The sequence below is a fragment of the Mchenga conophoros genome, linkage group LG8 (assembly GCF_057382185.1).
Source record: "Mchenga conophoros isolate Kocher_MC1m ecotype Shallow Benthic linkage group LG8, M_conophoros_male_GT1.1, whole genome shotgun sequence".
Lineage (NCBI taxonomy): Eukaryota > Metazoa > Chordata > Actinopteri > Cichliformes > Cichlidae > Mchenga > Mchenga conophoros.
Genome location: NC_140533.1, coordinates 23,271,675 through 23,291,956, shown reverse-complemented (window position 1 = coordinate 23,291,956; position 20,282 = coordinate 23,271,675). Strand labels below are relative to the sequence as shown.

Genomic DNA, 20,282 nt, shown 5'->3' with positions numbered 1-20,282 from the left:
GTTGAGACTTTCCAGATCGTATTGCATGGTGGATCAAAATCTGACCGTACTTTTCTGTTTTCTTAATTTAATCAATTTTGACAAAATCCTCAACACCACTGTCTCAAATGCAACTCCAAACTATGAGAGAGCTTCCACCATCCTTTACAGATTGCTGCACACAGTCAGTGTTGTACATCTGTCCTGGCCATACTGGTGATTTTGGATTCATCTTTCCCTAAGACTTTTTGCAACTGATTTTCAGTGCAATTCTTTTGGCATACCACAGCCCTTTCTCCCCGTTTCCCGTAAGGATGGCTTCTTGGCAGCCATTCTTCCACTGAGACCATTACTGATCCTCTAGCAAACAAGTAGTTGGATCAACTGTAGGCCTACATGCATCTGTCACTTCCTCTGTCAGGTCTTTGGTGGATATTTTCCCATTTCCTGAGGTCAGAAAGGTCATCTTAGAGTTTCACATACAGATCCTCTGCTGTGGATAATTTTTTTTAGAGCTGCTAATTCTTATTTGTGTTTTTCACTTGCCCAATTTCCATACTGAGAAATGCCAAGTTTTAGGCTTTAAAAACAAACAAAAAAACAGGTACAAGCAGTGGAATTAAAATGAACGCAAAAGCAGCCAATGCCCAAAGAAAAACTCAGAGAAAGCCCAGAGAACTACAGCTCGAGACCAGCGTGGAAGCAAAATATAAAGAAATGAGGGAGGATCAAGACACAATACTTCATGATATACACTGCACATGCAGGCCAAAAGAATGTAGAAATATAGAGGGACAAAAGATGACTATAGTATTTTAAAATTTTATTTCAGTTGTATTGTTAAATTATTTATTGGAAAAAAAATGACGCACATGAAGGTCATTCTACCTATCAAAATCCCTTCTGTGTCTCACTGGGAATATGGCAGGAATATCATACTGTAGAGGCCTTGAAAATTACACCAGTCAGTGCAGTTTTAATGACTTCCTAGTTTTCCTGGCTTGCTGAATGACTGAACAGCGTTTCCTCTCGCTTGTACAGGCCCAAGTATCAAACTGTACTGCTGCAGACGTAGCCTACTTGTTTTGCTTGTTTAAAAACTTTTTGTTTATGTCACTGGAAGAATAATGCAACCCAGTGCAATGAATTTGTATTTTTCATTAGCACAAATTTTGTGTCACCCTCACATTGTGTGAGCGCCAACCCTAAGTATGGCATTTTATGCAAAAATCACGTATTAAATAAACCACTTAAAATGTGAAAACGATACTATTTTAAGGATAAATGTTTTCTTTTTTGTTATCGTTAAGATGATATCAGACGCAGTATTTCCCCTCAGATTTTATAATGGAGCAGCGTTGCAGTTAATGTGATTTGTTTTGGCTGGAGGCTGCTGCATCTCATCAAGTCTGTGGTGAACTGAAAACTTCCCTGATGTGAAGTGACATTAGCTGTGATATATACAATAGATTAATGGCATTAGTGTTATAGCCTTTAGCTGGTATAGGAAGCCTAAAGCAGCTAATTATTTTTGGCAAGATCCAACTTTTCATTCATTAAAGTTTCGGCTTTTGCGACAGACTCGAACACGTGAACTTAGGTAACACAGTCAGCACTTACATCGCCACATAGAACCCATCAAATCCCTCAATGAGCTCCGCTGTCCTCGCAAAGTGGATAATTGAATTACTCGACTATCCACAAAGGAGGGGACAGTCAACCATGTGACAACCATGCTTAGTAACTACCTGATTCAGATGTTACCAACCCATCAGCTTTTATCAGTCTCACACACAGATCCCCAATGAGTGGAGTCCTCTACTTTCAGTGTGGCCCAGTAGTTTGTTATTAACCATTATAATCATTCTAATAAACAGAGATCAACACAAATTATGGTGGCTCCAACCAGCAGTACTGAATAAGGTGACAACTCACTCGCCTGGTTGGTTATCTACTGCCAGTGTCATGTGATTAATTACTGCTGCACGACTATGTCCAAAACGATTATTATGATCATTTTGATTAATATTGCAACCGTGATTATTTGTCCTGATTATTTGTTGATTTTAGTGATGAAATCTTTTGTTAATGCACTTTCACTCACATTCATATTATGTTAAATTCCTGTGTTACAGTAAATTTTAATTGGTTCTCTTTATTCACCTAATTTCAGTGGACGTCTTAGAAGAAAAATAAAAAGTGGCCCAAAATGTAAAACAAAATTCAATAAACAGTCTACTTATTTTGCTCTTACGTTCCAGTTAATTAGAACATCTTTGCCGACAATTTAGTGTTTATTTAGCTTACCTAAATGCATCTCCCAGAAGACAAATATAAAGTATTTCACTGCTCGTAATACCTGCATGTGCTCAGCAGCTCTGTAGCAAAGAATGTGCATCTTTGGTCGAGCAGAATGGAACTATGTTGGTGATTTCACTGTGTTTTTATGAGCTGGATGGATAAGCTGGAGAAGCTGGCTGGGGAGACAGAGGTCTGAGCGTCCTTGCTTAGGATGCTACACCCGCAACCCGGCCCCGGATAAGTGGAAAAAGATGGAGAGATGGAAGGATGGATATGAAAAACAAAAACAAACAAACAAACAAACTACAGTTTGTGGTTATGTTTTCAGATGGCTGAATAAGTTAAGTTGTGTTGTGTTGAGCAGACACAACTCCACAGCACTCTTTGACTAAGATCTTTTCTTGGTTAACACTTGCCTTAAATTGGAATTATTTCCAGGGAAAGGATGATGATTCATTTCTGGGAATCCAAGTGTCTGCTGCTGTGCCAGACACTTGGATTTTATCATATCATATCTTTAAATGTAATGTCACTGTGTTACAATGTCACCCAGAATAGTCAAGGAAACTTAAAGCTGCATGGTGCAGAAACAGCTGGCATGTGTAGGGAGTGCTTGATTTACCTTGTGTTTTATCGGTGAAGAATTCATTTTCACGATCGCCTGATCATATTAATTTAACTGTGGGAAGCCAGAATCATGGTTAAGCTTATGATATGACTTACTGGGCAGCCCTAAGATTAATGATTAACAGTCAGTGAGTGGCATTGTAAAATCTGAAAAGGAGCACAAGTGGGGAAAAAAATTATTAAGTCTTAAACCCACAGTGGATTTAGTGAAATAGATTAGCAATTGTTTTAACAACTGTGCAAAGATTAAATATGTAGTGAACCTTTATACAAAATATAAGAAAGTTATTGGTAGTGATGAAAATTTTTCACCTTCAGTTCATATGGTAACTTTGTTAATATAAACCCCTCATGTGCTGAGTGCGAGAGAAAGTTTAACAGGTAGAACAGCAAATAAAGGGGACACAGCCGATAAGCAGTGAAGTATGAAGAGCAATAGATTCAGAAAATTGATTTTTTTTCCCTCCTATTCACAAAAAAATATCTGGTGCTTACAAACCCAGAAGCCCCAAGGTCATGACACATGGTTTGAAACTTTGTCTGGTATCTAGGACGTCAGTTTTAAAGGGCTCTCAAGAACATCTGACAACATGAGCCAATCTGTCGTCACGATGCCAAAAAAACATAGCGGCATGTTCAGTATGTCATTAGATGGAATAGCCTAGAGTTCCTATAGTCCTGGTCCTCTGCTAGTTAGTGCTCTCCACTGTATTTTCACTCTTTTGCATCATACATTTTTAATGTAGAGAGTACTGCTCATTTGAGACGCTCTATATTTTAAGAAACTTTAATGAGCACTGTTTCACTTGATGGGAACAGAAGTCATTTTCTACTGATGACATAAAGAAACCGCTGAAAAAAATGGGCGACATCGGCTAATTGTTGTATAATTAGTGTTTTTTTTTGTGTCTTTTTATTTTTTAGTCCAGATTAATAGGTTGATCTGACATATGCAAAGTTTATCATCGTGTTTTTTGGTGAGCTGTGCTTATCTTTGAATTCAATAGCTCTCCAAATTGCTAAAACAGCGAGAAAGCTTATTAGCAATATGTTTAAACTAGATGTAGCACTGTTGTGCTTCATTTTTATTAAATCCAATTTGGTAGAATTGAAGTTGATGGTTTTAAAACAGACTTAATAGCATTAGAGTGTAATGACTCATTTATCTGATTTAAGGGTGTTGCTCTCTAATTTATAAATCAGATTATGCGTGATTAGGGAGTGGAACTCTTCCACTCCCACAGGGACAAGGAGACATACTGCATTTAATGAAGTTTTTGTTTCTCCTCCCTTCTGCTGTCCCATGTCTCCTTTGTTTCCCTGGGCTGGATCGCCATACGTGGATTACCGTTTTAGCTGGATTAAATTGGTGACCATTTGCCTTGATCCTGGATTTCTTAGTTCTTAAAAGCATCTGCAGGATTTGTTGTCACAGCAACATATCCGTAAGGTCAAACCAACTCAGGAGCAGGATTATTAAGTAGATGATGGAGGGAAACTTTACCATGCGTAATTTATTCCAATGGAAGAAACTAGCTGTGTTCATTGCACTGATAAAAATAATCACCAGCTCAGTCCTTTAGTGTACACTGAGTCCATAATTTTAGAGCCCCATCACTTCAATCTGGATGGAAAAAAATAATGCACACCATATTAAAAGAAAAAGTGACATAAAGGAAATGGAGATCAGTGAGCGATGATATGACACAAACAATAAGATTGCTTTACCAAATTGAAGTCAGCGCTGCTGCATCCTGCCAGTCCTTAGAGGAAGAGCCCCTCTCCTGTATCATCTGAATTTGATTGATGATAGCCAGCTCTTGAACAGAGGTCAAGCTGGGCTCAGCTGGTCCTCTCACACCTTTTTTCTGCTTCCTACCTATTAACTTTAAAAGAGACAGAGAAAATTGGGTGTTTCGGTTTGAAAAGATATCGTGGTGTTTTACTTTTTTTTGTTGTTGTCGGGCTTAGATTAGAATCCTGATAAATAATAAATAAAGATCTTACTCATTGATCGTATTTGTAGGTTAGGATATGTAATATGATGCTATTTTGTTATGTGACTTTATTAAGCCCGTGCATTTTGTTCAACTTCTCATTAACACAATATATAATCAACCAATCACATCGCTGCAAATCAGGGCATTTAGGCATATAGACATGTTTGGGCTGTTAAGGTTCACATCGAGCATCAGAATGGGCATGGTTGCTGACGGCGGACTGGCTGGTCTGACAATTCAAGAAACTACTCATCTACAAAGATTGCACCACACAGCCATCCCCATGGTTTATAGAGATTGCCTTAAAAAAGAAAAAATATCTAGTAGCAGTTCTCTGAGGTCAAAGCAGAATGGCCAGACTAGCTGAGGTAAAAAGAAGGCAACAGTGCCTCAAATAACCACTTGTTAGAACCAAGGCATGGAGAAGAGGTTCCCTGATAACATGTCATGTCACAAAGCTCGGATCTTTCATTGTCACTGACCAGGGTTCAGTTATGAGTGAATCTTGCTGTTCTAATCAAATATTCTTGAGCCTTCAAAGGACAAATGAACCAGGATCAGTGAGTCTTGGTTCATGTGACCTGGTATCGTTTAAGATCTCCTTCTTCTTTTTTTTCTGTGTGTTTTTTGTTTGTTTCTTTGTTAAGTTGTTTACTTTGTGTGCTCAGTGTTCGTTCACCCTTCCTGTGTGTGTTATTGGCTTGTTGGGTGTCAGCCCAAACCTCATCGGTTTCCCTTGTGTCCTGTTTCCCAATTAGTTCCTGTGTATTTATAGTCTTGTCTCACCCTCTAGTTGTCAGTTTGTCTGAATTCTCAGCCTGAGTTTCTCACCCGTCATCTGCTTCTGCTTCACTCTTCTCTGTATTTGCTCAGTTTCGATTGTGAACTTTGGTTTAAACCTTGTTTAATTTACATTCTTGTTTTTGTTCTAGTGAACTGGGTTCTCTTTTGGACAGAAATCACTTTGGTGAATATAAGAGTGCTTTATTTTATTGCATTTTGTGATAAAGTTTGACCTTTTATTTTACACATGTTTAGAGTATAGTGGAATAAAGTCTAAGTCCTTCCTCCTCTGATTATATTTATACCCTTTAAACAAAATCATGTCCATCTGTCTGGTCTACACTTCTGTGCTGCTGTAAATTATACCACAAGCTTTAAGTTAAGCTCTCCATCAGCGTTAGCTACTTTAAAGTATTATAAAGTGTGTTGCATTGTTGTTCAGACCAGTTCATTATCATTTGCAGTCCATAACAAAAAAGCTCCCTCTAATGGGGAGGACTGCACTTAAAAGGTTTATGTTGCCTGACTTGGTAAGCTAAGACAGGATAAAATATGAGATCAGTGAAGTTGGAGGAAACATCCTGTGGGAAACAGACTCTCTTTCATCTGATTCCTGACTTTGATTTTGTCCATCTACTGGATGAAATAGAACATGGATGTGTTTGCCTAGTGGATTTCACACCGGATTTGTACTGAAGTTGAAAACTGGCTTCATATTAATCCCATCCGTCCTTTTCACCCTTTCCCTACACCCTAATTCTATTTTTTGCCCTGATTTTGCCTCCCTTCCCTCTATAATCCTGATCGGTCTCCCCCTTTTCTCTTGACTTCCTCCACTCTAATTATGTTTGACAGTGGCTAGGTCTGATATGCTGTGATGTCCGTTATAATTAACACTGGTGAAGCCAGAGCAGATGTCACTCAGCTGTAGCTGCAGCCCTGCCCATGGTGTAGCACATTAACTCTGTAATTATGGTGTATCATAACTGATCAGGCTGCTCATGCTGAGGACATCTGGACTGATTTTTTTTTACTATAACTATGATAGTTTGCAGTTTAGAATATTACTTGAGGTATATTACCGTGATAGTTTGGCACACAATGAGCATTTGGGTTTTTAAAAAGAATTTCAATTAATTTGATATTGCTTTAGTCTTCCCAGAAGAACAGTTTGATTAAAGAAGGGTGTGATTTACAAAAACCAAACAGTTCATTCCCACACAGTCACTGCAAGGTGAATTACAGAGGGGTTATTTGAATGCCAACAAGGCACATTATGCCAAAGAGGGTGAGTTTATTAACTATCGGTGTATGCAAAAGGTAAACTGTTCAATTCTGTCTGATCACTGTGTGCTGTGCACTGGCAGGGTTAGGAGAACCATACGCCGGCACACTTAAACAAATGCACCTGAGCAATCAGTTGGATTTAAGCACGGCATTCATGGACTGTGACCACTGTCCGTGCAAGAGCATGGATCTCCAGTTCCTCAGTGATACCTCGTGAGAACACGCATTATGTAAATAACAAATACAGGGCATGTGAGAAGAAAGTAAATCAGCCATTCCAGAAAATACCCTATTTAAGCCACACAATGTGTAAAATCTTGACCCTCACTATGCTCCGCAAAAGTGCTGTTGAAGAGTGCGTATTGCATAAAAGAGAGAATAACAGGCAAAGGTTGACAGTCATGCCCAAGCACAGCAACACTGAAGATACCCGTTCATTTCCAGATCTGGGGTGTTGGACGGCTGCTCATTTAAGTTGCTGTATGGAAACGTGGGGTGCAACACTGACAGGTCGCCAGTCTATCACACGGCTAACACAAACAGACTTAACATGCCTGTCTTTGGATTGTGGTAGAGAGCCAGAGTACATGGAGAGCATTCACATGGGCACAATGAGAACATGCAAACTGCACACAGCAATCCAGTGGATTCCAGGGACAGTGGTTACCATTGAAATGATCAGTCCGACTTTAGAAACTGAATAAAGGGGATTTTTTTTTTTTTTGCTTCTACTGCCTATAAAAAAAGTAAAAGATCATTAAAAATTATTCTCTTTTCCTGTCGATTTTAAATATACATTTTTTAAATTTCTTTTTGTGGAACATCTCTCTTGACAGTCACAAAGTAGAAATTATAACAGAGGGCACAAGTGAGAGAGGATGTCTGTGTATCCACTGAATCCATTCGAGGAAAGCTTTTGGAACGAGCAGCCGTAACACAAAATCTATCAGCAATATAAATGTACCAACCAAGTAATTGGCAGCATGTACGTTTGTTTTTACTGCTTCTCCGAACTTAAATGAGCTATGCTGGACTTTTTGTAGCTCTAAAAAAAAAGATGAAAAGTAACTATTTGTGTTTCGTAGTTTATATCAAAGGGGATTTTCCCCTGCTGAGGGTTCAGTAGGGCAGCGTAAAAAATATAAGCTCACCCGTCTATACTTATCATCCCAAGAGATTCATTGCTGCCATTCTGGGGCAAAATTTCCAATATTCAGACCTGTCAGAGTCAATTTAGCATAGCTTTTTTTTTTGCTTCAGGCTGAATTTTTTTTTTAGGTTATTTTATTTTATTTTATTATTAATTCCCATCACTGTCTGTTATGTACTTATTCATTTATCAATGTGACAGTTTGGACTCTTGCTCAGTACATGCCTACTCAAATCTATGGTGTTCTTTCTCTTTGAATTAGACGATGGATATTTCAAGTAGCAGCACTAAGAGAACTGGCAGGACCGAGGGAGTACATAGAGAAGGCAAAGAAGAGACTTTCTATTTGTCCTCTCAGTTCTTTTAATCTGAATTCTGCCTAAAATAGTTGCCTTTTTTAGAAGTAAGTCTGTGTTTCTCCAAGCTGTGACTGCTTTAATACATTCCCTGCATCTGTGCTGTTAAAGGGGCTAATAGCACACAAACACAGATATACAAAGAACAAATAAGATGTTATGTATTTTTGGTGAGGAACCCAACCCGCCCCCGCCCAGTCTTGCTTTTTGTATCCCAGGGTCTTGCTCTCTGCTTTTGTGACTTCTTTCGTCACCTGTATTTGTCTTTTTTTTTTTAGTGCTGACTGTCTATATCGCTTCCTGTCTTCCTCTAAAATGATGATTTTATTCTTGTCTGTAATGCCTGTCCCCACTTTCTTAACTGCTCTCCCTGAGGGTAAGTCTGTAACCTGCCAAGTGGGATGTTTATCTGCAGGGGGTCATTTAATGAGGCCATCTCTGCTGTACTAATTAGGAAAATTGCCCCTGTTGTTTAGCTCCACCTGTACTTTGCTTCGACCACAACGATCATAACAGCTCTGCAGGATTTTAGCCATTCCAAGTGAATGTTAGAGGAAGCGCTGATGGCTGCAGACTTATAGTCTCTGTTTTCAGCTTAAAATTTATCCGGAACATCAGGGATAAGTCTGTAGGAACCACAGCCTTAATCTAAAGCTCAGTCAGGTTGAGTCCTGCTTAGTTTTCTTTTAGTCCTGACCTGCCACGCGAAGTAGTGCTGACCTACAAATAGTGTCTTCAGTGTGTTGCATTACTATTGTGTGCAATAAAAAAATCACACACAAAAGACCTTCTAAACATTTAACCTTGTTCAGTAAATGATGGTCAGTATTTATTTATTAGTGGGCAGAGCGCTATAGGTGCACCTTGTTAGTATTGATTTGGACCCGCTTTTGCTTTGAGAACTGCCTTAGTTCTTCATGGCTTAGATCAGTTTTTGCTCCATAACGACATGATAACATCACAGAGTGGCTGCGGATTTGTCAGCTGCTTATCCATGATGCAAATTTACTGTTTCACCACATTCCTAAAGTGCTCCACTGGATTGAGATCTGGTGACTGTGGAGGCCATTTGAGGACAGTGAACTCAATGACATGTTCACGAAATCAGTTTGAGATGATCTAAGCTTTGTGACATGGCACATTATCCTGCTGGAAGCAGCCATCAAAAGATGGGTACACTGTGATCAGAAAGGGATGGCTATGCTACAGTAACAATGCTCATGTAGCTGTTTAAACTAACCTCAGCTGGTACTAAGGATCCCAAAGTGTGTCAAAAATACCTGAACATGGAAGAACCTGGAAACATGGAGGCATGGAAACATGATGAAAACTCAACAGACAACCTGACAAGGAATGAATGAAAACACACAGACTAAATCACACGGGAGGTGAACAGGGAAAGTGGAAACGCATGGGAAAGGAGCTGATTAGAAATAACATAATGACGCCACAGGGGAAGTGAAACTAAACACAATGAACGTGGGACACCAGACCTCTTCAAAACAGAACAGGAAACATGACAACACGAGCTTGACAACATAACACACGCAGACCTGACACACATGAAGGACAAGGGAGACTTAAACACAGGGGTGAAGACACAAGTGGAATCTAATAAACAATGAACTATAACAGGGCAACATAGGCAAAATAGAAATGAAATTAGATAAGCTAATGAACTTAAACATAAACCATAAACAACAAAATGACCCAGGATCGTGACAATGCTTGCATGTTGTTTAGGCTAAATTCTGACCCTGGTGTCCAATGGTGTAGCGGAAATCAGCAGACCTGGCACTGTTCTTCAAGTTTTCTGCTGTAGAATTTTCTGCTGTTTTAGTGAGCTGGTGAACCCAATGTGTTCTCCTGCAGCTGTAACACATCTGCATCAAGGTTTGAAGTCCTTCTTCTGTTCTCCTTTCTGAAGCTCAGTTTGAACTTCAGCAGGTCGTTCTGACCTACTCTGTATGCCTGACAGCATTAGAACAGGTCTACCTATTAAAGTGGTCTGCAGGTAATTTTAGCATTGCAATGACAATATGAACTTGAATAAAAAAAGAAAACAGGCATAAAAAGGCATAAAAAAGTGTCTATTTTTATCACACTTTGGAGAGGAGAGATATGAGTGCAATTTGTAATGTGAGAGTTGACTTTCAGATTCTTACATCCTTGTTTTCAGTTGAGTTCAGTTCTCCTGATCCAAGGAGAATTGAAACTATGTAAGCTTCTCAGATGCCCATAATCTTTGAAGTTACTGTTGCACTGTTGTATTTGAGTGCAAGCAGTGTATATAAAGTTTCCCTTGGGAGGTGTACTAAGCTCTGTCATGTCCTGTTTCTCACAGATCATGGTCATATACGGGATCTGTATTCCTTTTTTGTCCTGCGTAGTTATTGAAAAGAAAGGGTATAAAACACTTGCTCACTGCTCTGATCTACGGCCTTCAGTGTCTGTAGTGCAAGACTTGGACATCCTTGTCTTTGCAGAGGATTCTTGTGCAGGGTCTTTGGAGTATATTGTGAGACATTGTGTTGCAGCATTAAATCTTCTTGTAGTTAACAACTGTGCGGCTACTTTGAAATCCCATCATATGGCAGCACAATATGACGGCACTTAGGGAAAAAGTGGAGCTCAGAGAGACTACTTAAGTGTGTGTGTTTAGAATGCGCCGGTTATTATTCTGTTTGTGCTGATGCTCCAGCTCAACAAATTAAATCCTTGGATGGCTGAATATGCAAAAGTGGTTTCAATTTATGCACACGCATTCCAGAGGCCTGTATTGTATAATTTCTGATTCAAAGAATGTTGTTTACAAAAATTAACGCAGAAATCCAAAAAGCTTTTGCTGCTTCATTTGCTGCTTCATTGCGCTGTGAGATATATGTGCATCAAACACCCACATACACAAATTACAGGTATTTATTTTCTATAAATCAGCAATTTATTGTTATTCATTAAGGCGTCTTAGTTTTTCCTCATCCTGTTTGTTGTATTTACATAAAAAGTTGGCGATATTTATCAAAAAATAACACATCGGACACACTACGGTGTGATGAGACAGACAGCTAATGTCTGTTAGTGACAAGGCTGTTAAACTGACAACTCAGACCACTGGTTAGGATAAAATGAGCAGTCTAACAAATGGATGGAGCGATGGAGAGATCAATTCTTAACGCCTTAACAACAGCAGCGCTTCCTGATGTAAAATACATTAAAAGCTCCAGAAATACAATACCCTACTTTTCTTCATTTTTCACACCTTTCTAAAATCATTCTGTAAGCTAGATCAGACCCTTTGGGCGAGCTGGCTTTTACTCCCTGAATTCACCGACACACTCAGCAACTCAGCCTTCGCACTGTAATACCATTCATACTGCTTCACAGCTGTTTACAGTGGGAAATAATTACTGAATAGCTAAAACAAAATTTCTGTCCCAAAGTGCCTCATTAACCTCATACATTTAAAATTTTTCCAAAACTCAAGCCTGATGCAGAAATTGATGATACTGCTTTATGATAATAGCCAAATTCTTTTTTTTTTTATCTTTAAAAAAAAAGGCATCAAATATTCATAAAACGTTGTGCTCTTTTCCAGTGTGCCATGCTATACTACCTTGTAAGTTGCATATTTCCACTGCAGGTTGGCAAAGATGTTTTCAAGTAGACAGAAAATTGTTGTTTACGGGTCGTTTCGCATTAATGTTTAATCTCAGCCAGGTTGTGATAATGGCTTTGAAGCTGGCAAACTTTTAATTTAAGGACCGAAAATGGCAGCACTTTGGATGTAGATGATTTAAAATCCAAGAGACTGCTTTTATATTCTGCTCCTTCTTTATCAAAGGTTCACCTGCGCCTTTATGCATCTTTTCTCTGCAGCGTCGCAGTGGGTGTGGGTTTCTATGGCAACAGCGAGACCAATGACGGTGTATACCAGATGACCTACTCCTTGTACAACGCCAATCACACGCTGGGTGGAGTGGACAGTCTGGTATGTAAAGCATCATTTACAAACATATTAGTGTCACACAATTAACGCTTCACATATCTCTGGACGGATGAGATTACATCATGTATTAGTTTGCAAAAATAAATTGAAAGCATTTGATTAAATTCCCGCCATTTCATAACATGCATGGTTTATAAATGAGTGACCAATGAAGCACGACTCAAACAACTCTGGGTGAAGACTTCGGAAAGGCTGGATGTGATGTATTCCCACACACAGGCGCACAACCACACAGGCTCCAAAGAGAAGGAAAGCCCACAGGACTCAATTTAGTATGCCTTTAAATGTTTTTATGGGTTTTTTTTATAGCTATTTACGGCTACACACAAATTGACAGCCTCTCCACACACAAACCTCGTCCTCTGAGAGAGACACACACTCCCTCTGCCTGCTCCGCCTTCTCCTAGCCTCTGTGGCTTCAGCAAACACAGAGCCGTCCTGTCTTTTATGCTCAGTTAAGTTCACTGTGTTTTTTGAGGATTCTTTAATTTTGTCCAGATGCAGTTTTCCATAAGAAACGCCATCATTTGACACTTGATTAGGACTCCAGTAAAGACTAAGACTAAATTCCAAAATGTGGAATTTTACACTGATATCTACTGATATTTAAAAGTGGTGTGGTGGTTAGCCTTCCAGTCTGGGGCATTGTCTCAGTGGAGTTTGCTTTATTGCTTCTCCCCCAGTCCAAAGAAATGCATGGTGTTAGATTAACTGGTGATTCTAAATTGCCCATAGGTGTGAACGTGAGCATGATTCAAACTGGAAAGACTTTTTTAATGATTTTTTGTGTATTCTTGGCACTAAAGAGGGCATAAATATAGACTAGAACAGCCTTTTATTGTCATTGTAGATGTAGAATAAAATTATAGGTGCTCCACGCTAACTGTGCAGGAATAAAATTTAAATAGTAACACACTATATACACACTATATAGCAAAAACAAACAAACAAAATAATATTAGTACTGGCATCACTTGTCAGACTTCTTTTTAACACTGGTATCTGCACTTAACCCATTCTTAAAACTGTTATCTTCTAGTTATATTTGCCAGCAGTAATAGAACATCGTGTAGCTATTAATTGTTGAGGTTTTAAAGCCTTCACTGTGTGTTCTCATCAGGCGTTTGACCAGTGTCGATGCAGGAGCAGACCCAGGATAACTCGCTGTCAAAGAGTAGGGATTAAGTCTCCATTTGTATTAATGGAGATTAATGTAGTGGTGTGTGAGACACTCAGCGTGGCGACTCGACTTGGCCTCGGTAATAAACACGTCTCGAGAGAGCCTGCAGCGCGCTTTCTGCAGCAGTGTTCTGTGGCATGTTAGGACATCTGATGCTGATGATTAGGGAAAATAATCACAGATTTAAAAGGAGAGTGGTTCTAAGCTGTGGGACTTCATCAATATTTTAAACTGGAAGCATGTAAGATCTCTGTGACTGCTGAGGTTGAGATATCACTTGGGCTACTCTATTTGGTCATCTGGGATTACCATACTGTACAACACACAAGTTAGCATTTTTGATTTATTCCATTTGATCAATATAATCGCATATTAAGCTTGTATTACTATAATAAAGAGGCAAAGATGCATCTCTTGGCATTTCTAGATTTTATTTATTGTTCTCTGATTCTCTGCCAATAATTTTGGAAAGTGGACAAACACATTAGTTTATCAGAATCCTAATAATAAGTGGAGAGAAATCAATAATATATTGCATATTGGAGCACTTATCAGTATGTTCCTCTAGGGTGTGTGAACTTGTGCAAGCACTTAATTGGACATAGTGGCCTTTATTTGGGCATCTTATGTGTGTGAATGTGCATGCCTGTGTGTGCATGTGCATGAGTGAGTTCATTGCACGCTGCTATAGACTCTTAAGGAGTCTAATTCTTGAGTTGGACAAAGAGCCCAGTGTGCCACACACAGTTCCTAGTCTCCCCCCACCTAATCAACCATGAGCCCAGGAGACAAAGCCCTTTGATGGGTAGAACAAGGAGCAGTGCAAGCCCGTCTGATTGGCAGAGTCGGGGTTAAAATCGGCATTGAAATCATTGACAATGAAGGCCTCTCTGCCCTTTTGACCACGCAAATGCCTTTTAGCCCAGCTCCTAGAAAGTTTAGAAAAGGGGTAAGCTCAGAATATAAGTGAGAAAAGGAGGAAAGTTAGGTTCTTTGTCATCAGATGCTTTTTTTCCTCTGCTGCTATTGAGAGTTTCATTAGTAACGGTCTGGAATATATGCTTATGATGTGTTATGGACACAGACTCACACGGAAACCTGGAAAAAGATGAAGAAGGTGGCTCGAGCAAATGAATACGGAGGAATAGCGAGAATATAGAATATTACTCTGGTTTTAAATTGGAAAAAAATAGAGAGCCAAATACGCAGATGAAGGATGCACCACAGCGTCTAAATAACAAACAGGTTATTAAACAATTAATGCTGCATAGCCAATTACAACTGGTGGTGATGCTGAAACTATAACAATTGCAGTTGATACACACAGCTTACCTGCCTTGCATGCACACAACTTGTTAGCTAGGACCAATCATTTTTATGCAGACTTCCTAAGTGGTGCTTTGGTCTACAGTACATAACATCAACCATGCAACATACTATATACACTAGTCATACATAGTGAGAATCTGTGAACAACTCTCCACTCTTAAGCTCAAAACAATAAAAAAAGATGCACACTTTACAATAGGGCTGAACGATTATGGAAAATAATCTAATTGCGATTTTTTGCCCCAATATTGCGATTGCGATGCGATATGCGATTATTTTTTAAGGTCTTTGTCTTCTGTATTATTAAACAAAGACAAGCAATACATCATATAGTATGGCCAATACTATATTACATTAATTTTAAACTGTTCTTTCCTGGAAGACAGACCTCTGTTATGATGACATGAGGTGATGCATGAATTGATGACTGACATTTTTATTTAACTTCTTCAATCACAACAGTATATTTGAACATACACAATAGTTTATTTTTAGCTTACAAACATCTGAGCATAAAGTGCTGACAAGGAACCCTGGTGTAAACATTAAAATGAAAGTCAGTACAATGTGCAGATTGCAGAAATATACATAAACAAAATCAGTGGCTTTACCACACTCAGTTTTTCGACATCTGTGAACTACTAGACAGTCATTCAATTAAAAAATAATATTAAATAAATAAAACTAATAAATAAAAAATACACACATCTTACTGATCTCTGCAGTCAGTAACATTACACATAAAGTGCAAACATAATAGCAATTGTATAAACACACACACAAACACGCCTTTAAAATTTAAAGGCGTGAAATTGGACGGTCTAGTTCTGATTAGCGTCACCGCTGTCTCGGTGGAGTTTAATAAACTCGGCCGTCTGCTTCTTGCTATCTAAAATATAACCAGACACTGGTGTAAATTCTCGACTGTCTCATACTTCTGTTTAATAATTTTTCTGTTTGACGTTTAGTCAGCTGTGTGAAAACCAAGGAGGAACCCACCCGGGGGATTAATAAAGTTTTATTTTATCTAATCTAATAACTTTAATCTCAGCCAAACCGATTTACTCACGAACAAACAAAACACTGAAAAAAGCCCAACAATAACATTTTTAGGTTGTCTAAGTGACTTATATATCACGTTTAACCTGAGCAGCGAAACTCCGCGGTGATCTGAAAATGATGTGCCGGGAGTTGTGCCGTTCTCGGCCGCATCAGTAACCCTCGAGCTCCCGGCTAGCTGTCGAGCTGGTGGGTAGCAGACGCCTCTGAAAACGTCGAAGCACTTTTGCAAATATGGGATATCTTGATAAACCGAGCAGATATTTGATGTTTACACAACTACTTTCTCGCCTGAAAATATTTTAAAAGTTTATTTTGTGACCCAGAAAGATTAGTATGAGTAATTTTAAAACTTAGTAGCGGCCGCCATTGTTGGAAACTGGAGTTTGGCTGGGCCGCGCTATGAATTCTGGGATATGGTAGTAATTTGGACAGCCTTCGGCGCGTCGCTGTGACGTAATCGGTCTACAAATGCGGCCTCAGGAGGATGCAGCCCATGAATTTGGACATGTCCAGAGTATAATCGCAGCCTTTGCGGTTAGAAAATTGCACTTGATCATGTCGCGATATTATCGCAAATGCGATATATCGTTCAGCCCTACTTTACAAGTTTAGTTCAGTTTGTTATAAAAATTTAACAAACTCAATTCCCTCTGAGGCAGACCACGAAATAAACCTATTGGGAAAGTGAGTTTAAAAAAAAAACACTTGCATTTCAGCAGCATTGCTTTCGAACAGTAATGTTAGCTCTGGAAACTGGCCTGCTTGGATGCCTTTTAGTGGTAATGGGACTGATCTCATATTTGGAGTGTTTCACCAATAATAACTCTGCGGGTGAAGGATGTTATTAGAGCTTTTGGAAAGCAATCATCCAGTGGACTAGGTCAGTGTCTGGGTCAGTAACTGAACAATTGGCCGGAGCTCAACTAAGGTTTGGATGCTGGCCTGACACCATTTTACACCATTCTCACTAGAAGCTTCTGTAATAACACAAAACGGTAAGCTTTTCGTTATACAAGCTAATATTGAAACACAATTATTTATTTATTATAGTTATTTTTGTAAATACTCCTAGTGTAAGAACCTGATGTTTAACTCGCTTATATTAAGTGTCAAAAAACCTCAACGGAACATAAAGAACATATTCAAGGTCACATAGAGCCCTATTCTGTCCAGGTGAATTTATTATGGTTGTAGGGAAAGAGTGTTTCCGGCCAAGCTTCTGGTATTTTATGAGCACCTTGTATGCCCATATTTACAGCCTGACCATGGTTTTTCTTCTGTCTCTTAGAAATGACATTTCTCAAAGAAATTTAAGTATCTTGAGGTATTGTTAGGGGTAAAGTAGAGCTGGCGATTGACATGTGTGTGGCCTAGACATAAGCATCAACATCTGGGGATTAAAATTTAAATTGATGAACAAGTGTCAAATGTTCCTCAACTGACAGCAACTTGACGATGGTTCCAAAACCCATGTCGGTAAGCCCTCAGACTGTTTTTGTCCCATGTAAAATATGTAAATGCATATTTATATGGGGCAAAAACAGTCTGTACAGATGTAATCACCATGACATCACCAAAAGATGTAGTTCTTCTAATAACGATGTAAAGCTGGTTCAAAAATCAAGTCAGTCCACATGAACATGTCTAAAGGCACCAGACTGTTTTTGTCCCATGCAAAATATCTAAACAGCTTCACATTGTTATTGGAAGAACTACAGCTTTTGGCAATTTCGTGGTGATCACATCCATCTCTACTTACATACAGGTTTATAGGAAAAGGTGAATTTGTGTTCACTGCTGTAGTTCTTTTACCTAGAAGTTTGTAGTTCAACATGACAGCATATTACTGCCATTGATGTGACTACCACAACACCAGTTGACTAAACTGTGCCACAAACTACAGATTTTCATGGAGTCTGTGGTACATGCCAGTTTTGCTAAATTTACGACTATTCGTTGGTTTTCTGCAAATGTAGTTGTTTCATTCAGTGTAACTGGAAATGAGTAGAATAGAAGCATGGCTTGTTTTTATAGGCCTATGCGCATGTGTTTAGCATAAATTTTCTCAAGCAAAAAGGATTGTAATAAACTGTTGCAGTCAAAGGGGAATTGAAAGTCCAGCACCAAAATTTACAAGTTAATTTAGAACAAACAGTTGGACTGTGGATGGTTTTGCTCATGTATAGGGAATGGGAGAGGATTTTGGATAACAGGAAAGAGCCTGAAAGCAAAACTGCTCTTCCACAGTAAGGAGACAACCAAGGTGTTTGCTGAGGCAGTGGACTGCATCACTCTGTGTGTAAATATCTAAATTGGAGAAAACCAGCGATGTGAGACTTATCTTTATCAGAGCAACTGATGCTTTACCTCAAAATGTGTAGAAGAAGTAACAGTTTTGCAAAAACTTAAGGAGAAACATCATCTTTGAAAACTTGTTCAGTCTTTCATCAACAAACTCATAAACACCACTAATCCACTCTGAAGGATGACCTCCTAGAAGCTTCGTGATCATTCAGTATCAAACTTAAAAAAGGAATTTATTTTTAAAGAGATGTTTTCAGAGCTTCGGTACCCAGTGGTGAAGATGGTCTCTATCTTTAACTGTGACCGAGCTGCCAAGGCACTTCAGACCCATGTTCCATTTCACGCTCTAGCTCCCACATTCAATTTTAATTGAAGAAACTTTTCTCTTCTTCTATCATACAGACACAATGGATTGCAGAAAAAAGATCTGATTCCATATCTTATCCTTTTTTTAAATTTCAAAAATACAGTCAAACGGTTCTCATTTATCAAGCAATTACGAGACGATTGTAAGTGATTCTGTGATGCCTGCTCAGCAGCACTGAATTTTTAAAAAGGAAAACACTACAAAGAATTAGAAATTACTCCTTTTTTTTCTTTTCTTTTTACATGGTTCATCTCAGAGACGAACACTTTCTGGGAGGTTTGTGCCTCAAATTAGAACTGTTCTTTTACATTCACTCTCTGTTTTGTGATCCCTCATCTCTCTGAGGCATCACTTCCACAGAGACATACCAGCCCGAACAGGCTTAAAGATAGAGATCGAATTCTAGTGAAGGAAGTGGCATTTATATTCTGTAGAATCTCAGACCAGGGCTTAACCCTTGGGGGGGGGGTCCTAAAAAAAGTACCCCTTATGAGGTCCTAGAGCCAAAAATCGACCTTGCCATAAAAAGTGCTATAAAAAGATTATACATTAATATTTTTTTCCACTTTAAATTAGCCAATATTTTAGACCTACTTCTCCTTGAAATATTCATATAAAGTTTTAATTATATTTCGCGGATTTTAACCCTTTATATCCCGGTTTTGTCACATGAGCGCACGGCCGTTTTTGGCGAAAAAAATGAAAAAATGAAAAATTTTCCATAAAATACATTTGAAAGTTATATTTTATTGTACTTTTAATTAGGCCTTTGGATGGACCAAAGATTGGCACCAACAGTCATTTCGATCGCCTTTTATTTTTTTTGCAGGAGCGCATTTCATAAAATGCACACACTATCGGTCCCAATCGACCACGCCCAAAAAAGTGCTATAAAAAATTTATACATTAATATTTTATTCCACTTTAAATTAGCCAATCTTTTAGACCTACTTCTCCTTGAAATATTCATGTCAAGTTTTAATTACATTTCGCGGATTTTAACCCTTTATATCCCGGTTTCGTCACATGAGCGCACTGCTTTTTTTGCCCCAAAAACATAAAACTTGAATATTTTCCAAAAAAAACATTTGAGGTAATATTCAATTGTTATTATAATTAGGCCTTTAGATGGACTAAAGATTGGCACCAACAGTCATTTCGATCGCCTTTTATTTTTTTTTTCAGGACCAGAAAATGGTCTCCAGGCGGCAAATGCTCCTCCTCTAGGCCGAAATAAGTGCATTCTTGCCGGGGTAAGTCGCGACGATTACCGGGGCACGATCACCGGGGACTCATTTTTGCAGCACACACATCCGATACCACGTGACAACAAATACGTCATTTCCTGTTGACTACAAAAAAAAAGCACCCTCATACGGTCCTAGGGGCCGAAAATGGTCCCGTCCGATCAGCGAGCGAAGCCGCTGCTGCACGCCGGAAATGAGGCTTCATTCCCCGCAGGTCTGTCCAAGCAGCCCGCTGTTTTCCAGCCCCGGGTCAAATGTGGAGCAAGGGCGCCACCCGGTGGACAAATAAAAAAATTACAATTCT

At 38.9% G+C, this 20,282-nt stretch overlaps 1 protein-coding gene across 2 annotated transcripts in view; it reads left to right on the top strand.

The window, feature by feature from the left end:
* Positions 1-20,282, top strand: part of ttyh2 (tweety family member 2) — a 71,975-nt gene that overhangs the window by 17,868 nt on the left and 33,825 nt on the right. For both annotated transcript variants that reach the window (XM_085285105.1, XM_085285106.1), the window contains exon 3: positions 12,360-12,471. In XM_085285105.1, the coding sequence (XP_085141231.1) occupies positions 12,360-12,471 (112 nt within the window). The remainder of the gene's footprint in view (positions 1-12,359; positions 12,472-20,282) is intronic.